The sequence below is a fragment of the Balaenoptera ricei genome, chromosome 10 (assembly GCF_028023285.1).
Source record: "Balaenoptera ricei isolate mBalRic1 chromosome 10, mBalRic1.hap2, whole genome shotgun sequence".
In the NCBI taxonomy this organism is placed as follows: domain Eukaryota; kingdom Metazoa; phylum Chordata; class Mammalia; order Artiodactyla; family Balaenopteridae; genus Balaenoptera; species Balaenoptera ricei.
In genome coordinates, this window is record NC_082648.1 from 15,396 (window position 1) to 34,294 (window position 18,899).

Genomic DNA, 18,899 nt, shown 5'->3' on the forward strand with positions numbered 1-18,899 from the left:
TACAAAGCAAGCAAGGTAACATTTCACTACGAGCTGGAGCTTTGACCCCAAATGCCAGTACCGAACTCCAGTGGCTAAGCCAAGCTAAGTGGAGGACTCATTTTTCCAATATCAGACAGGCCTCTGTATCCTCTGTTCAAAGAAGATCACAAGCCACTCTGTTATTTCCACCCTGAAGTCCAATCAAGGTCTTATCTATCAGAGCCAAAGGAAAGAAAGAGAGAAAAACAGAGCAAGTTTGCCCCAAACCTGGTATGAAAGGACAGAACTCCCAGATGGGAACCACCTCCAACATCTTACCTAACCATGGAATTGTCCAAAAAGACTGTATTCACATGCACACCAGCTTTTCACTCCCCACAGTTACTCCACCCACTAGCAGATATAACTAGGTAGAAATGTTACATTTCTGCAACCTAAAGTAATAATACTAACGAATAAATTAAAGTCAAGCAACAGACTGGGGAGAAATATTTGCCACATATGTAATAGATAAAATTATTATCCTGTATGAATCAATAACAAAAAAGTAAAATACTACAACAAGGACAAAGTATATAATAGGAAATTCATAGAAGAGATACAGATGGTTAATAAACATATGGAAAGATACTCAACTGTATTAATCTGTAAATTAAATCTGATCTAATTTAATCAATAATGAGATTTTTAAGGCTTCCCTTGTGGCGCAGTGCTTAAGAATCCGCCTGCCAACGCAGGGGACACGAGTTCGAGCCCTGGTCCGGGAAGATCCCACGTGCCGTGGAGCAACTAAGCCCGTGCACCACAGCTACTGAGCCTGTGCTCTAAAGCCCACAAGCCACAACAACTGAGTCCACGTGCCACGACTACTGAGCCCGTGTGCCACAACTACTGGGCCCGCAAGCCACAACTACTGAAGCCCGCGCACCTAGAGCCCATGCTCTGCAACGAGAAGCCACTGCAATGAGAAGCCCGCGCACCGCAACGAAGAGTAGCCCCCACTCGCTGCAACTAGAGAAAGCCCACGCGCAACAACAAAGACCCAACGCAGCCAAAGATAAATAAATAAATAAGTAAATAAATAAATTTATTTTTTAAAAATGAGATTTTTAAAAATCTATCAGACTGACAAAAATTAAAACTTAGTAAGTAATTGGTGTTAATTGGAGTCAACTTGGCAGTACCTACCACAGTTTTAGACACTCATGCCCTTTGATCCAGTACTTTCACCTCTCAGTACCTGCAGAATATTTACTCATGCACAAAAATACATCTAAAGGTGTTCATTCACTCTGCATTTTAAATAGTGAAAAAATGGGAATGCCCTCAATATTTACCAATATGGGAATGGAAAAAATATAGTATATCTATTTATGGGTTAAATGTAACAATTTAAAATATTATCCATCTGTATGCAGACTTGGAAATTTTCCTAAGACATTATTAAGTGAAAAAAAACGAGCAGAATAATTTGTACAGTAGAATTTATGATGTAAAAATTATTTGTATCTGTTATATACACGTATGCAAATGCCTAGAAAGAGGCCTAGAGGGATATACACATTTTACTACTCTGAATAGTATGCCCCTAAAATTCCTATCCACTTGGAATCTCAGAATGTGAACTTATTTGGAAATAGAGTCTTTGCAGATGTAATCAGCCAAGTGAAAACGAGGCCACGCCGGATTAGGATATGGGCCCTAAGTTGTGGCTGGTGTCCTTACACTAAAACACACAGGGAAGACGGACAAGGGAAGACGGAGGTAGAGACCAGAGTGACCCAGCGACACGCAAGAAATGACAGGTAGGGCCGTACCACCAGCCGCCAGGAGAGAGGCCAGCCAGACTCTCTTTCAACAGCCTCCAGAAGGAACCAGCCCTGTGGCACCTCGAGTTCACACTTCTGGCCTCCAGACTGTGAGAGAATAAAATTCCTCTTGTTTTTAGCCAAGCACTTTGTGATAATTTGTTACGGCAGTGCTGGGAAACGAATACACACCTGTTTAACAATGTTTACGTCTAAGGAAGAGGTTCTATCAATATATTTTACAGTGAGAATTTATTCTTGCATGGCTAATTTTTTGCCAATAAAAATAAAATAACAAACCACTCACATTTCACATTGGAAGTTTCGGCCCCTGCCACTTACCAAGTATGAAACCTGGAGCAGGTCGTTAAACATGTGAAGGACTCAGTCACTTCATCTGTAAGACGAGGGTGTCCACATACTCACCTCCCAGGTTGGTATGGAGTCTCCCGGGACCGCCCCTCACCGTCCACGTTCTTCCTCTAACGTGGCTCCAGAGACTGTGAACGCCCTTCCACCCGCTCTGCCATCCTGTCTCTAATCCATGTCGCCAGCCCTGGCAAATCCATTTTACGAAAACACCACTAACTGTTCCTTTCCTTTTTGAACCCTTTCCGAAAAAAAAAAGAAATTCCTCATTACTTATTAAATTAAACCCAAATTTCTGAGCCTAGATCAAGACCTTCTACATTCCGAGCCCCACTTCCCTTCCATCCAGGTGTGTGGATGATCTTTGGACCTTGAACCTTGCCCTTTCAAGCATGCCACTGGGTATGCTTCTCCCTGTAAACTAGCTGTCCTCACTCTAAGCCCCTTTTCAGCCTTCAGTCTTCTCCCATGACCCCAAAACAGGAGCAATTTCACTTTCCTTTGAATTCCTGTAGCATTAACCCTTAGTATAACCCCCATTAAACTAAAAACTCCTTTTGAGAGAAAGAACTTTATTCATTATTGTGTCTGGCACACCATCTCATGGAGAGTAGGTGATCAATACATATTTGCCAAATAAATGAATAACAATTACAAAGCACTTGAGTTTTATGTAATTGATACAGGTTCTAAAATTTTTTAAATTATAAACAGAAATGATATACAGCCAGTACCAACCAGTACAGTAACCTTAGCTGGAAAATATGGAAATAGTTCCCTACCACTGCCCCTTGCCACCTGACTGCCCCCTGCTACCAGTGCTGGCCTGGTCTCTACTGCCCTGGGAGCCCCTGGGCTCCGCAATCTCCCAGCTAAAGGACTACCCCTTGCACAGCAGGAGTACTCTGGACGTGATGCAGCCATGGGGCCAGGGTCCACTGGTGGAAGTATCCACTCTGACTGATCCAAACATGCACAGTGTCACTGTTAAATATTTTGATGATCATCACTGATTATAAATAAAGTTTAATTAAACAATTTCAAAACGGTGCCTCTCCTCACTGCAGAATATCTTAAAAGAGTCTGCAGATCCAGGAACAGAAAAGGAAAATGATACTCTGTAGGTCTCTGAAGGTTTAGGGTACATCCATTAGGACTCAATCTTCATGTAAACCAGAAGATATGCAGTTTCCCGCCTAGGAAGAAAACAATTGCAACAGTGTCACAGAAATGAAACATTCATAGTTAATTAATACATTATTAATTCACGATAGGACACCCGTCAGAAAACTTTCCAGGTTATTGGATCAAGTAAGTCTTCATATCCACCACCTCAGAGGGGACAAAACTGGTGACCTGGGAAAATAACTACTATTAAGCTGCTAGTTAACGTCTCAATCAGGGGTTGACAAACTATGAGCCCGTGAGCCAAATCCAACCCTGTTTTTGCAAATAAACATAACTGGAACAAAGCCATGTTTATTCACTCACATATCATCTGTGGCTGCTTTTGTGCTGCAGAGGCAGAGTTGAGGAGTTGCAACAGAGATTGTGTGTCCCAGAGGCTGAAACATTCACTCTCTGGCCTTTTACAGAGAAAGTCTGCCAAACCCTGTTCTAAATAATGGGTTATCGGGACCTCCCTGGTGGTCTAGTAGTTAAGAATCCACCTTCCACACAGCGGTTAAGAATCCGCCTGCCAGTGCAGGGGATACGGGTTCGAGCCCTGGTCTGGGAAGATCCCACATGCCATGGAGCAACTAAGCCCATGCACCACAACTACTGAAGCCTGCGTGCCTAGAGCCCGTGCTCCGCAACGAGAGGGCACCACGATGAGAAGTCCACGCACTGCAACAAAGAGCAGCCCCTGCTCGCCACAACTAGAGAAAGCCCACGGGCAGCAAGGAAGATCCAATGCAGCCAAAAATAAAAGTAATTAATTAAAAAAAAAAGAATCCGCTTTCCAATGCAGGGGACATGGGTTCGATCCCTGGTCAGGTAACTAAGATCCCACATGCCGCGGAGCAACTAAGCCTGCGCGCTGCAACTGCTGAGCCCGCGTGCTCTGGAGCCTGCATGCCACAACTAGAAAGAAGCCCGTGCGCTGCAATGAAAATCCCTCGTGCCACAACTAAGATGCCACGCAGCCAAATAAATAAATAAATATTTTTAAAAATAATAATAATAATGGGGGATCACTGACAACCAAAAGGTGACAAAGAGTGGGCATCTAAGGGAGATGCTTAGAAGAAAAGGAAGAGAAGACGAAAGGTACAAGGTGGAGGCGGGGAGGATTTCAAGCACGAATTTCACCTAATTCATTAGTTTCCAAGTGAAGGCCTGCGTGTGCAGCTGGGGTCATCTCGCACATCATACTTAGTGTACAATGTCACCTCTAAGCCAGAAGCTTAGCAGGAAAGACTTACAAAGTCTCTGCTTTACCTTCACCCAGTTTTTTTCTCTCCAGCTTCCCCTCTGTAGTTATTGATTTTTAACAATTTAGTTATCGTTATTTACTACATGCAAGCCACTGTACCAGACAAAGAAGGAGGAAAAGAGTGATCCTTGCCTCCAAAGAGTTCACGGTTAATGTGAAAGAATGTTATGCAGGCGAACAATTACAGAGCAGTGGGATCCTTGCTGTAAAGGAGGTGAGCTCCAAATGCAGGGAAAGCATCTGAGAAGCTCCTACAAACCTGCCCGGATGCTGCTGGGAAGGCTTTACAGAGCAGGCGGGCACGAGCGGACGTACCGAAGCACGAGAGGGGCTTTGCCGCAGTGACAAATTAGGAAAAGGCAGCACAGGCCGGGAACAGCATGCGCAAAGCCACAGACAGCGTGATATTCGGGAGCCACTTATACTTTAGTACTGTTGGAGTCTAAACTGCAGGAAGAGCAGTGTGGTGGGTGGTACTGAAAGATGAGGCTGAGCAGTATTCACTAGGGGGCCATCCAAAGGCGAGTGGCAGCTGAGTCCGTGAGCGCTTCATAGAGCAGCTAGCGCCCTATGCTGCTCAGGGTGTGTGAGCGCGTTGGGACCCCACCACCCCAGTGCTTCTCTCACCAGCGGTAGCTGTGATCTCCATAGGTACACTGGACGTCTTCCCAGGACACCTGGAAGCACACAGACAGACAAGGTGAAGCGGCCCTCCCTCACTCACCCAGACAAACCCACCCCCGTTACGCCCGTGACCTGGATCACCTAGTGACAGGTGCCATGTGTATGAAGTCTCTTTAGTACACTGTCCCTCTGTTTAAACTTGGTGTTGCCAAGCCAAGATTTTCTAACTCCTTCTGACTCTTCTTGCTTTCAGTAAGCTTCCCCCAGAGCACGAGGCTGCAGGGCACTGAGCCTAGAATCCCAAAAACCTAGACACTGAGCTAAGTGGAGTAGCAGAGCGCTGTAAACCAGACAGGGGCTCCATGAAGAAAAGGGCTTCAAACCCCACGAAAGGCCCCCCACACAGAGAACAGGACCACAGGGTGTCTGGGCCTTGAGGGCCCATCTAGTCCTGGCTCAGAACTTATTAGAGATGGAGAATCCAGGGCAAGAGGCAATTCTGGAGGATGTTTCTCACCCAGCAAACATTGGAGTCGTTGAAGCAGAACCATTTTCCATTCACAGAACTCCGGACATAAGCACAGTAGTGACCGAAGTCAGCCTTCCCCACATGGGCAATCACAGCGAAGAGTTCATACTGTCCCCCATGCTGAAGGACACAAGGACAAAGAGACCCCCATCATCCCTCCTCTTCTGACCCTCGTCTAGAAGGAGGAAACTATTTCATCGCGCCTTTGCTTATTCAGTGCCTTTCTCTGCCAGGCACTGGTGCTTCCAGGGCACTAGAAAACCGTCTTTGACCACAAGGCTCACAGCTAATTATGCCAGAGCTGTAATGCCATGTTTTATACCAGATGCATTTGGAGGTAAATTTGGGAAGAACCACTTTTTGCCCCAAAAAGGAGAAGGAATGACCAGCTGAGGAAAGCTCCCAGAGAAGACGTGCTTGAACTGATCCTGAAGGGCCATCATGGCACACGCGTGATGGGGTATGGACCAGGAACTGCGGAGGCCCGGTGGGAACAGAACAGTGCACCCGGAAACGCAGCTGGGGGTGCTGGGAGCCATGGGATTAACGTCCACAAAGGCCCAGTCAGGAATCAGAACTTTATCCCGAGCAGGGAGAGCCGTCGGAAGGCTTTACGCAGGGGAGCAACGTCATCGGATTTGTGTTTGAGAAACACTGAAATAACGTGGCGCGAAAAACGGACTGAGAGTTCAAGTGAGGCAGCGCCAACGAGACAAGTCAGGGAACCACAAGGGCACGAGGAAGAAGTGGTGAGAGCCCAGCCATTACTACCGGGAGCAGTCCCTAAATGATAATAAGCATTAATAACACGGCAATTACTAGCTGACTGCCAGCACCCGGCTCAGTCTTCACATGCATTGTTACATTTAACATCCACAGCAAACCTGTAAACTGGGTGCCAGCATAAATCCTACCTGGCAGACGTGGAATCTGAGCTCAGGGAGCAGAGTAATTTACGCAAGGGTCAGAGCTTACAAAGAGAAGAGGCGGGACTTCAACCCGGGCCCGCCCGGCTTCGAAGCCCAAGCTCTCGACCCCTATACTGAGTAAGTGAGGGCAAACGTAGAGACGAGAGGACAGATTTGTGCAAAGTTAAGGAAAAATAATAAGTTCCTTTGCAACTGATGGATATGGGAGTGGGGGAGCAAGTAGGGGGCACTACAAGGATGAACCCCAGATTTTTGGCTTGGAAATTAGGAAGACGCTGCTGCTATAAAGTCACACATGGAACAGAGGTGTTTGGGGATGAAGACAGTGCATTTGGGGACCGTGTGACAACACTGAGTAGGAGGTGGACACACCGTTTGGAGGTCAAGAGTGAGACCTGGGCAGGAGACAGGGGTTGGAAGTCTTCAGTTTGAGGTGATTGAAACCATGAGAATTAATGAGATGACATTCAACAAATGGGAAGAAAAAGGAATGTAATTAAAACTAAATACCAATAAAAATGGGCAGTAAAGGATCCAGCAATGGAGAAAGAAACCCCAGGTGAGAGGCCTAGAGTAGGCAGATTTTGAAGGAGAATAGGATCAATAACAGAATATCACAAAAAGATCAAGTAAGGGAAAGACCAAAAAGTATTCACTAGGTTTGGCAGTAAGTCTTTCTACTCCCTCAAATCTTAGCAAGTCAAGATAAGAGAGAATTCTCTGTGAAAAGAGACCAGTGGCAAGACAAAGAGTTTTCACTGACTGTGAGCAAGATCTCCACATGAGTCGGGAAAACTGTACTTGTTTTCTCAACACAGTCAAATAATATCCCTAACCTGAGACTTTGAAACAGGATCGTGAAAGGGACAGGATGAGGGTAGGACAAACGAAGCTTAGTCCCCCAAAAGGGAGGGCTAAAATCATTCTCTATTCTCATGTGGGGATGTTACACTGGATTTTTTTTTTTACATCTTTATTGGAGTATAACTGCTTTACAATGGTGTGTTAGTTGCTGCTGTATAACAAAGTGAATCAGCTATACATATACATATATCCCCATATCCCCTCCCTCTTGCATCTCCCTCCCACCCTCCCTATCCCACCCCTCTAGGTGGTCACAAAGCACCAAGCTGATCTCCCTGTGCTATGCGGCTGCTTCCCACTAGCTATCTATTTTACATTTGGTAGTGTATATATGTCCATGCCACTCTCTCACTTCGTCCCAGCTCACCCTTTCCCCTCCCCGTGTCCTCAAGTCCATTCTCTACGTCTGCCTCTTTATTCCTGTCCTGCCCCTAGGTTCATCAGAACCTTTTTTTTTTTTTTAGATTCCATATATATATGTGTTAGCATATGGTATTTGATTTTCTCTTTCTGACTTACTTCACTCTGTATGACAAGACCCTAGGTCCATCCACCTCACTACAAATAACTCAATTTCATTTCTTTTTATGGCTGAGTAATATTCCACTGTATATACGTGCCCCATCTTCTTTATCCATTCATCTGTCGATGGACACTTAGCTTGCTTCCATGTCCTGGCTATTATAAATAGTGCTTCAATGAACACTGTGGTACATGACTCTTTTTGAATTATGGTTTTCTCAGGGTATTTGCCCAGCAGTGGGATTGCCGGGTCATATGGTAGTTCTATTTTTAGCTTTTTTTTTTAAAATTATTTATTTATTTATTTATTTTTGGCTGCGTTGGGTCTTCATTTCTGTGCGAGGGCTTTCTCTAGTTGCGGCGAGCAGGGGCCACTCTTCATCGCGGTGCGCGGGCCTCTTACTGTCGCGGCCTCTCTTGTTGCGGAGCACAGGCTCCAGACGCGCAGGCTCAGTAGTTGTGGCTCACGGGCCCAGTTGCTCCGCGGCATGTGGGATCTTCCCAGACCAGGGCTCGAACCTGTGTCCCCTGCATTGGCAGGCAGATTCTCAACCACTGCGCCACCAGGGAAGCCCCCTATTTTTAGCTTTTTAAGGAACCTCCATACTGTTCTCCATAGTGGCTGTATCAGTTTACATTCCCACCAACAGTGCAAGAGGGTTCCCTTTCCTCCACACCCTCTCCAGCATTTGTTGTTTGTAGATTTTTTGATGATGGCCATTCTGACTGGTGTGAGGTGATACCCCATTGTGGTTTTGATTTGCATTTCTCTAATGATTAGTGATGTTGAGCATCCTTTCATGTATTTGTTGGCAATCTGTATATCTTCTTTGGAGAAATGTCTATTTAGGTCTTCTGCCCATTTTTTGATTGGGTTGTTTGTTTTTTTGATATTGAGCTGCATGAGCTGCCTGTATATTTTAGAGATTAATCCTTTGTCAGTTGCTTCATTTGCAAATATTTTCTCCCATTCTGAGGGTTGTCTTTTTGTCTTGTTTATGGTTTCCTTTGCTGTGCAAAAAGTGCGGGGCAATCTCTGGATCTAACTCTCAGTTCACAAGAAATACCAGGGCTAGAGGAATATGTCAAATAAGACCTGCCAGCCAATTCTGGATATACATTAAAAAAAACCTCCAACCAAATAAATTTCAAGGAAAAGAAAAGGAGGGGAAACATCAAAGAAACTTAATCTGAAGAAGAAAGAAAGGCAAGGGGGAGGGAGGAGGGAAAACAAAGGTAAGCAAATACAAGTGTAGACTTTACTTGGCTCTATATTCAAACAAAGCAAACAACTTACAGGACAGTCAGGGAAATCCAAATATTTACCAGCTATTAGAGGATATTAAAGAATCATAAGATGGAATTGGTCATGTTTAGAAAAAGAGTGCTTATTCTTTAGAGAGACATAATGAAATGCTTACAAATGACATGTATGGTGTCTGGGATTTGCGTCAAAATCATCCAGTAGAGGTTTGGAGAAAGAAGAGGATGGGGTGTAGGTAAAGCAAGACTGGCCATGAGTTTGGGTAACTGTTTAAGCCGTTGGTGGATGTGGAGATTCATTATATAATTCCTCACAAGTCTTTTCAAGAGGAAAAAAATTTTAAGATACATTTCATTAGGTAGGCTGTGCAAGTGGAAATAAGGAAACTAGAAGGAAAGAAACTGAGAATCCTATGAAATGTACATGCCCTGAACAGGGAAGGAGCCACTATAACACGTTGTCAGGCCTCAATTTTTAAAAAACCATGGTTCTAGAGCATGGATAGTAAACAGCCCAGTGGAACAAAACAGAAAGTCCAAAAATGGACTTATGTATGGGAATAAATGTAGCATTTTAAACCTATGGAGAAAAGACATTTATGTCACTTTTTTCTCAGAATTTCCCAACAATTTATTAGCTCAAGACAACTGAATCCAACTTTACTCTGAATCAGTTTGGCCCAACGTGCTGGCTGCTTTCTTATTATCCCCAAGGTAAGCATAAGCTGCCTGAAGTAGAACGTTAGGCTGAGGCTCTATTTAGAACCCAGGGTGCCGTGGTTACCTGTGGCTACATAAGCACTGCACATCCTATTTAAAAGGAAGGTTCTGACTTATGGGTTCCTTCCCTCATTGCTGTGAGGTAGATGAGTGCAAATCCAATCATCAGAAATAAAGTCTTTTGAATCTTAAAGGAAATGCAACTGCCAACAGCAAATGTTGGTGGCAATGTGAGGCTAACAGCCCATCGCTGTTATTCGAGAGACTCAGGTTCCCATCATTAAACTCCTTTTTAGAGAAACAAGTGTTTCTCGAGTGTATGAATATGTTTCTATGAATCATACCAAGCCGTTGGTGAGCGTCCCTCCGTGTCCTGAGCTCGGCCACCAGAGGAAAGAAGGATGCTCAAAATGCATCTCCGGTGATCTTGATGCCAATCAGCTCGGGGGAGGGAAGACAAACAAAGGACGGGCTGTCTTACGTGGTGGGTGGAAGGGACACGAGGGGCCCTCACCTGCTCCTCAGCAGCGCAGGGCTCGCCCTCCATCTCAAGGAGCTTATTTAGATCCAAGTTCTGGGGGAAACACAGTGAGTGGCAGATTTTTTCTGTCCGCAGATTTTTGCTGGAGAAACGCATGAGGTGGATGGTCAATGTCTGGGGCAGGTGGGTCAGCGTCAAGACCTGGAAAAAGCAAAGTCACCGTGGAGACGAGTCCCAGGCACTTGAAACAGGTCGATTCCGAGAAACACCAGGGCCGACGGTATGTTCTTCTTCCAAAAAAGAAGGGAGCGGAATGGAATCACACGGTAAGGGTCCCACCTGCTGGATCTGCTGGGCCTCCCACAGAAGGCTCAAGAAGCCCAGGGCTCCACCCAGGAACCCAGAAGAACTACGGGGTCTGCTCCCCTCCCAGGGGAGTCTGGCCCTGAGGGGAAAACAGCCCCCGCTCTTGTGCCTTCCCCCGTCCGTCTCAGTGATGGGGTCCGAGGAGCGTATCCACAGCCCTGGAAGTCACAAGCCCCAGGATCCCCAGCCTGAAGGGATTCCCTCCCTCAGCAGGAGGCCCCCAAGGGGAACCCCAGACGGGCCAGAAGCATTCGGTTTGGGAGCAAGTACCTGCTTCCAGCAGGTCTTCTTCTCACAGTTCCCACAGAAGCACTTGTCCGCGCTGGACAGCTCCCTGGGCTGGAAGAAACAGCGGAGGGCGTCCTCCTGTCCCAGGGGAGCAAGGGAAAGGCAGGGTTATTTCCTTCTGGGTACAACCCCTCACCCTGCCAATGAGCTTAAGCTTCTCTCCTGGTTTTCCCCAGGTCCCCTAACATCCAGCCCAGCGTGGTACATGTGCCAGGGTCTCAGGAAAGACCTACGTTTTGGAGGAAGCAGTGAGGATAAGGGGCCGTAGGAAGAGAAACGTTTTTTCCCCCCGCAAATGAAAGGAGAACTTAGCCAGAGCCATGCAAAGGAAACGGAAATGATTTTTTAAAAGCCAAGGGTGGATTAAAGAAGCAAGGGGGCACCAGCAGCGTTGGGCTGTGCGGGAACAGCAAACTCCCCACAAGGACCCCTCACCAGTGTTTTCAGGGGCTTTGAATCCATGTCGAAAAGAGAGACGGGGAGGGTCAGCATGCTGCTGCTTCTGTCACTCTCCACGGTACATCCAAGGCAAACGAGGGACTCCCTCACGCGCATGGCATAGAGGCCCTGCAGCCTCGCTACCTGCAAAAGGGAGGGGGAGGAGGATGAAGGTGCAGAGAAAGCCGCGAGTAAGCAGGTCCGGCCAAGCTCCAGCGCAGCGGCCGCCGCACACAGCTCCAGAAGGGCAGCCGCTCTCCGCTCGCTCACAAAGGCGTAGAGAAATCACAGCAACTGCACTATGCAATCGTGATAAGCATTTTACATGCATTTCCCCTTTCAATCCTCTCTACACGTCACACAGACAGCATGCTCACCTTCTGAGCTCTCTCGTTCTAGGACTTACCAAGTCCACATCTGTGATTTGGTCTTTAATCAGGTTCCAGACTGTGAGGTAGAGCTGGGCAGCATCATGCTGGACAAACACTGGCCAAAGAGAAAAGCAACGCCCAGGGTGAGGACCCAGGGACACCTGTCATGCCCTCCTGCCCCAGCTACCTAGATGCATGCGAACACTCGTCACGTTGTCTTTCCCCGCTTTCAGGCTAAGTTTCCACAGGATGTTCGGTCATAAAAATGAAAGATCAGCTTGGTATTGATTTTGAGAACTCCTTTTAAAACTCAAAGTCCAGCCCCACCGCATCACACAAGTCTTCTGTCCTCTGAGTTGCCACCCACCCCTGCTGGCCTCCGCTGGGGAATCCAGCTACACAAAACCAATAGTCAGCGGTGGATTCTCTCCTATGTCCCTGCCAAGCCTCCAACTGGACTCCTGTGGCCACTGACTTCTCTATGCCTCTCCATATTTTCTTTATTCACTCCCCTAAAAATTGAGCAGTTTCCCAACACTAATACCTGACCCAGGTCTTCCCCAAAGGTGTCCGGGAGAACAAGAAGGGAAATAACCTTCTCAGTGTTAGAGGGTGCTGGCGGAGAGGAAGCAGGAATAGGCCATGAATCCTACACACGTGAACATCAGGCTACAAGCGGTGCACAGGGGTGAATGAATCCATGTTCCCGAGTCGCAAAGACGTTGCAAGAAAAGGTATTAAACATTCATATCCGCTTTCTCAACACAATTTCCTTCGTGATACTTATCACAATCTGTACTTAATGTTTTGGGGTTGTATTTTGTTTTGGTCTGTGTCTCTCCTCTAAACTGTCAGCTCCATGGAGGCAAATACTCTGTCAGTCTAATTCCCTTACCAGCTCAGTAACTGGCACATAATAGGTGAACATTACATATTTGTTGAATGGTTAATTAATCCACATTCCAAGCTAATAATCCCAAACCGTAGACAAGCAGGCTGGTAGCAGGCTGCACTGATGCAGTCTCCAGGGAATTATTTTCAGAAGGCTGCCCACCACACAGGACATAAAGGGAGTCGCGTCAGCTTGCCACGTAGAGCCACCTTGCCGCACCTGACCATCCCAGAACCAGGAATCCCGATTCATCTAAGAAATACAGGGATGCTTGCCCAACCCATAACTTCCTTCACACCTGCTACGTGCAAGGCATTGCACAGGCCAGAGAAAGTTCCTGTCCCCAAGAAACCTATAGTCTAGTGGGAGGCAAGTATCCATGTACTCACAATTCAAAGAAGAATAAGGCCACCAGGCCTTCCCTGGTGGCGCAGTGGTTAAGAATCCGCCTGCCAATGCAGGGAACATGGGTTCGAGCCCTGGTCTGGGAAGATCCCACATGCCGTGGAGCAACTTAGCCTGTGCGCCACAACTACTGAGCCCACGTGCCACAACTACTGAAGCCTGCATGCCTAGAGCCCGTGCTCTGCAACAAGAGAAGCCACTGCAATGAGAAGCCTGCGCACCACAAGGAAGAGTAGCCCCTGCTTGCCGCAACTAGAGAAAGCCCGCACACAGGAACGAAGACCCAACTCAGCCAAAAAAAAAATTAATAAATAAATGTATTTTTTTTAAAAAAAGAAGAAGAATGAGAAAAATTCCCCAGGTGTACAAACTGCTATGGAAAGCTAAAGAAAGGTGACATACAACTGGGACAGTGGAGTGCGGGTCTCTGTAAAAGCAGGATGCCTGCTTTCACCACTTCTATTCAACACAGTACTGGAAGTTCTAGCCAGAGCAATTAGATAAGAAAAGAAATAAAATGCATCCACATTGGAAAGGAAGAAGTAAAATTACCGTTGTTTGCAGATGATATGATCTCATATATTAAAAGACTCCACGAAACAAAGCTTTTAGATCTAATAAATGAAATTTAAAATATGATACAAAGTCAACACACAAAAGTCAATTGTATTTCTATACATACATGAACAATAAACAATTTGAAAATGAAATAACACAAACAAATCCATCTATAATAGCTTCAAAAACAATAAAATACCTAGGAATTAACTTAACCAAATTGGTAAAAGACTTGTATTATGAAAACTACAAAACACTGCTGAAAGAAATTAAAGAAGACGTAAATAAATGGAAACACATTCCATGTACATGGACTAGAATATTTAGTATTATTTAAAAGTCAATACTACTCAAAGCAATCTACATATTCAATGCAATCCCTAACAAAATCCTAATAAGATATTTGCTGAAATAGAAAAACTCATCTTAAAATTCATATAGGGGCTTCCCTGGTGGCGCAGTAGTTGAGAGTCTGCCTGCCGATGCAGGGGACACGGGTTCGAGCCCTGGTCTGGGAAGATCCCACATGCCACGGAGCGACTACGCCCGTGAGCCACAATTGCTGAGCCTGCGCATCTGGAGCCTGTGCTCCGCAACAAGAGAGGCCGCGATGGTGAGAGGCCCGTGCACCGCGATGAAGAGTGGCCCCCGCTTGCCGCAACTAGAGAAAGCCCTTGCACAGAAACGAAGACCCAACACAGCCAAAGATAAAAATGGATAAATAAATAAATAAACTATACTCTCCACTCACTCCTCTAGCTATAAGCAAAATTGTTAAAAAAAAAAATTTCATATAGAATCTCAAGGGACCCCAAAGTGCCAAAACAATTCTGAAAAAGAGTAACAAACTGGAGGACTCACACTTCCTCATTTCAAAACTTACTACACAGCTACAGTAACCAAAACAGTGTGGTACTGGCATAAGGACAGACATACAGATTGATGCAATAGAATAAAGAGTCCAGAAATGAATCCTCACATGTATGGTCCAATAATTTTTGACAAGGGATCCAAGAGTATACAGTGGGGAAAGGATAGTCTCTTCAACAAATGATGCTGGGGAAACTGGATATCCACACGCAAAGAAATGAAGTTGAACGCTTCTAACTGCATATACAAAAATTAATTCAAAACAGATCAAGGACCTAAATGTAAGACCCTAAACAATAAAATGCTTAGAAGAACACATAGGACAAAAGCACATGACCTTGGATTTGGCAATTACTTCTTGGATGTGACACCAAAGGCACAGGTAACAAAAGAAAACATAGAAAATTTCGACTTCACGAAAATTTTTAAAATGTATGCATCAAAAGACAGTATCCCCAGAGTAAAAAGGCACCCCACAGAATGAGAGAATATATTTGCAAAGCATATATCTGATAAGGGATTAACATCCAGAATATATAGAACTTTTAAACTCAACAACAAAAATAATCCAATTCAAAAATGGGCAAAGAACTGGAATATTTTTCCAAAGAAGACATACAAATGGCAGTAAGCACATGAAAAGATGCCCAGCATCACTAATCATTAGGGAAATACAAATCAAAACTACAATGAAATACTACCTCACAGCCCTTGCAGCTACTTCAGACCCCCTGCAGCTCTCTCCAAGGATGGCACAGTTATCGAGGTCGTGGACCCCAGCAGCCTGAGCCAATGAGATATCACACCCACCCAGACCCAGAACCACCACAAGCCTCACAGCACTACACCTGGATCACAGCACACCCCAGCTGCAGGTGAAGGTCCTTCTTAGCAAAGTCCCTACACAAGTCTACAGGGATCATGGACAATCAGGGAAACATGATACCACCAAAAGAAAACAGTAAACTTCCAGTAACTGATCCCAAAGAAATGGAGATACCAAATTGCCTGAAAAATAATTCTAAATAATTGTTCTAAAGATGCTCGGAGAGCTACCAGAGAACACAGATTAACAATTTAAATAAATCAGGAAAACAATACAATTAAAACAGAAGTTTGACAAAGAGATAGAAAACATAAAAAAGAACCAAAGAATATCGAACTGAAGAATTCAACAGAGAGCTTCAAAAGCAGACTGGACCAAGCAGAAGGAATCAGTGAACTAGAAGGCAGGTCATTTGAAACTGTCCAGTCAAAGGAGCAAAAAGACTGAGAAGGATTGAAGAAAGTCTATGGGACTCCATTAAGAGAAACAACCTACACTTTAATGGAGTCCCAGAAGAAGAGAGGGGAAAGGGGGCCGGAAACTCATCTAAAGAAATAGTGGCTGGGACTTCCCAAATCTGGTTAGAGATTTAGACATTGAAGCTCATGAAGCTCACTGGTCCCCAAACATATTCCCTTTGAACAGATGTTCTCCAAGACACATCATAATACTGTCAAAACTACTGTCGAAAATCAAAGACAAAGAGAGATCTTAAAAGCAAGAGAAAGGAAGTTTATCACCTACAAGGGAACCCCCATAAGACTATCAGCACATTTCTCAGCACAAACCTTACAGACCATGGGAAAGTGGGATGATATATTCAAAGTGATGAAAGGGAAAACTGCTGATAAAGAAAACTGTATCCAGCAACACTATCCTTCAGAAATGAAGGAGAGACAAAGGCTTTCCCAGACAAGGAAACACTGAGAGCTCATCACCACTAGACCTACCTTACAAGGACGGCTGAGAGGAGTTTGTCAAGCTGAAATGAAAGGATGCTCGTTGTAACAAGGAAAGAGACTAAATCAATTCAGTGGGAAAAGAGTAGCATTTTCAACAAATGGTGCTGGAACAACTGGATGCCCACATGCAAGAGAATGAAGTTGGACTCCTATCTCACACCATTCACAAAATTTAGCTCTAAGTGAAACATGGATCTAATGTAAGAGCTAAAAGTATAAAACCTAGAAGAAAACAAAGGAGAATGACTGCTAATGGGTATGGGGTTTCTTTGGGGGGTGATGAAAATTTGCTAAATTTAGTTTGTGATGATAATTGCACAACTCTGTGAAATACTAAAAACCTCTGAATTGTACATTTTTAAATGACTGAATTTTACAGTATGTGATGTATATCTCATTAAGGCTGTTTTTTAAAAAAACTAAGCTATTTAAGAGTTTCCTTTTGTAGAACATGGTTTCTCCTTACGAAGCCTTTATTCTGTTTCCCTAGAATCCTTTACCGGCAGTTGAATCAGCTTTGAGGAGATTCTTAGGCTTACTTACTCCACCGAGAGGCAGAAAAAGAGTGAGTGTGGAAGTAATACATGCATAAATAACACCAGTGCTGCACCTGGAAGATGGGGGCTCCTTAAGATATCTCACATCCACACACGCGCCTCCGACACAAGGGTTTCCTTCCTGTTCACTCACTGAGCATCCGTCCCCCTCCTCTCCTCTCCTCTCCTCTCCTCCGCTGCCCCCTCTCGCGTCCCCTCCCCCTCGCGCTCCCCTCCCTCTCAGAGCGCCAGGCCGGGAGCCCGAGCAGGAGGACCGCCTTACGTGGTACACTGTAGGTCTGGAGACAGTAGGCCAGCCCCATGGGTTGCACCGCTTTCTCCCGGCTGTCCTGCATCTTCTCCAGCAGCAAGAGCAGCTGGAAGGGGACACTTCTCCTCCGCTCCTCAGCTCCCCTGGGCACCGTTATCCTGACGAGTGAGAACAGCCACGACCCTCCCTGTCGCCACGGTTCTCAGTGCCGGGGGCACACCAGAAGCACCTGGGAGAACTTTCAAAAATCTCACATCCAGGCCACTCTGCAGATTAACTACATCAGAATTTCTGGGGGTGGGCCCAGTTCCCAGGATTTTTAAGTTTCCCAGATGATTTAAACATATAGACAAGGATGAAGAGCTACCGTGTTAGCAAATCAGCTACAGGGGAGTATCCTCTCGAGAGGGGGATCAGCACAGCGGCGGCCTCACCCCTCTCCCCACCCTGCACGGCAGTCACACCAAAACGAAGGGCAGGTGCAACAGGTCCTGCGTCCACAGCAAAATGGCCAGCCTGAAGTTCTCCAAAGGCCAAAAGCAAATATGATCTAGGTTCTGGGAAGGACACATGAAGGAATGTCAGTGAATCTTGGCAATGATTTGTTTAATCACTGGCATCTCTCAACTGCCCATGCCCATGGAAGGGGAAAAGGAGAAAGCAAAAGGCAGAAAAGAATGAGTGATAAAGTTTATGTATGTGAATATATACATATGGGCGTGGTGCTTGGGTTCCCAAGGAAATTTGCCAGTCAGTCCTGGCAGAGTCTCAGCATCTCTCTGCAGAACCGGTTGAGAAGAAGGGTTCTCGGGCTTCCCTGGTGGCACAGTGGTTAAGAATCCGCCTGCCAACGCAGGGGACAGGGGTTCGAGCCCTGGTCCGGGAAGATCCCACATGCCGCGGAGCAGCTAAGCCTGTGCACCACAACTACCGAGCCTGTGCTCTGAAGCCCACAAGCCACAACTACTGACCCCGCGCGCCACAATTACTGAAGCCCGTGCGCCTAGAGCCCGTGCTCCGCAACAAGAGAAGCCACCGCAGTGAGAAGCTCGCGCACCGCAACGAAGAGCAGCCCCCGCTCGCCGCAACTAGAGAAAGCCCGCGCACAGCAACGAAGACCCAACGCAGCCAAAACTAAATAAAAATAAAATAAAAATTTTTTAAAAATCATTAAAAAAAAAAAAAGAAAGAAGGGTTCTCATGGTGTGTATACTGTGTGAATGTGGATGTGTTTCGTTTGAGAAAAATCAATAGACTCATAGACCTGCCCGTTGATTTGACACTGGCAGGGTCCCCACTTCCTTTTAACCCAATCAGTGGCTGCCAATCTGGCTACACTTTAGGATCACCTGGGGAGTCTTCTGAAAAGTACGAATGCTTGGGCCCCACCCTAGACACCCACCTAGGCCCCAAGTGAAACCAAATATCTGGGTGTGGGATCAGCATTTACATTTTTTAAAAATCATCTTAGATGATTATAGTATATAGTCCAGATTGTGCAAAACAAGATCTTTTCTCTGTTAGCTTTTGGAAGTAGACTTCTAAAAGTCCAAACCACTGTGAATAACTGAATAATTGAAAACATAAA

At 45.6% G+C, this 18,899-nt stretch overlaps 1 protein-coding gene across 7 annotated transcripts in view; it reads right to left on the reverse strand.

Moving 5' to 3' along the window:
* Window positions 1–2,419: 2,419 nt before the first annotated feature.
* Window positions 2,420–18,899, reverse strand: part of USP18 (ubiquitin specific peptidase 18) — a 29,277-nt gene continuing 12,797 nt past the window's right edge. Inside the window, exons 1-9 of one of the 7 annotated variants that reach the window (XM_059934964.1) lie at window positions 17,679–17,864; window positions 17,324–17,469; window positions 12,027–12,106; window positions 11,618–11,764; window positions 11,165–11,260; window positions 10,562–10,729; window positions 5,738–5,869; window positions 5,224–5,273; window positions 2,420–3,355 (exon numbers count right to left, since the gene is read on the reverse strand). In XM_059934964.1, the coding sequence (XP_059790947.1) occupies window positions 3,310–3,355; window positions 5,224–5,273; window positions 5,738–5,869; window positions 10,562–10,729; window positions 11,165–11,260; window positions 11,618–11,764; window positions 12,027–12,106; window positions 17,324–17,396 (792 nt within the window). In that variant the 5' untranslated portion in view covers window positions 17,397–17,469; window positions 17,679–17,864 and the 3' untranslated portion in view covers window positions 2,420–3,309. Of the gene's footprint in view, window positions 3,356–5,223; window positions 5,274–5,737; window positions 5,870–10,561; window positions 10,730–11,164; window positions 11,261–11,617; window positions 11,765–12,026; window positions 12,107–17,323; window positions 17,550–17,678; window positions 17,869–18,899 lie in introns of those variants that run through there. The other 6 variants (XM_059934963.1, XM_059934960.1, XM_059934957.1 and 3 more) reach the window with 6 other exon arrangements.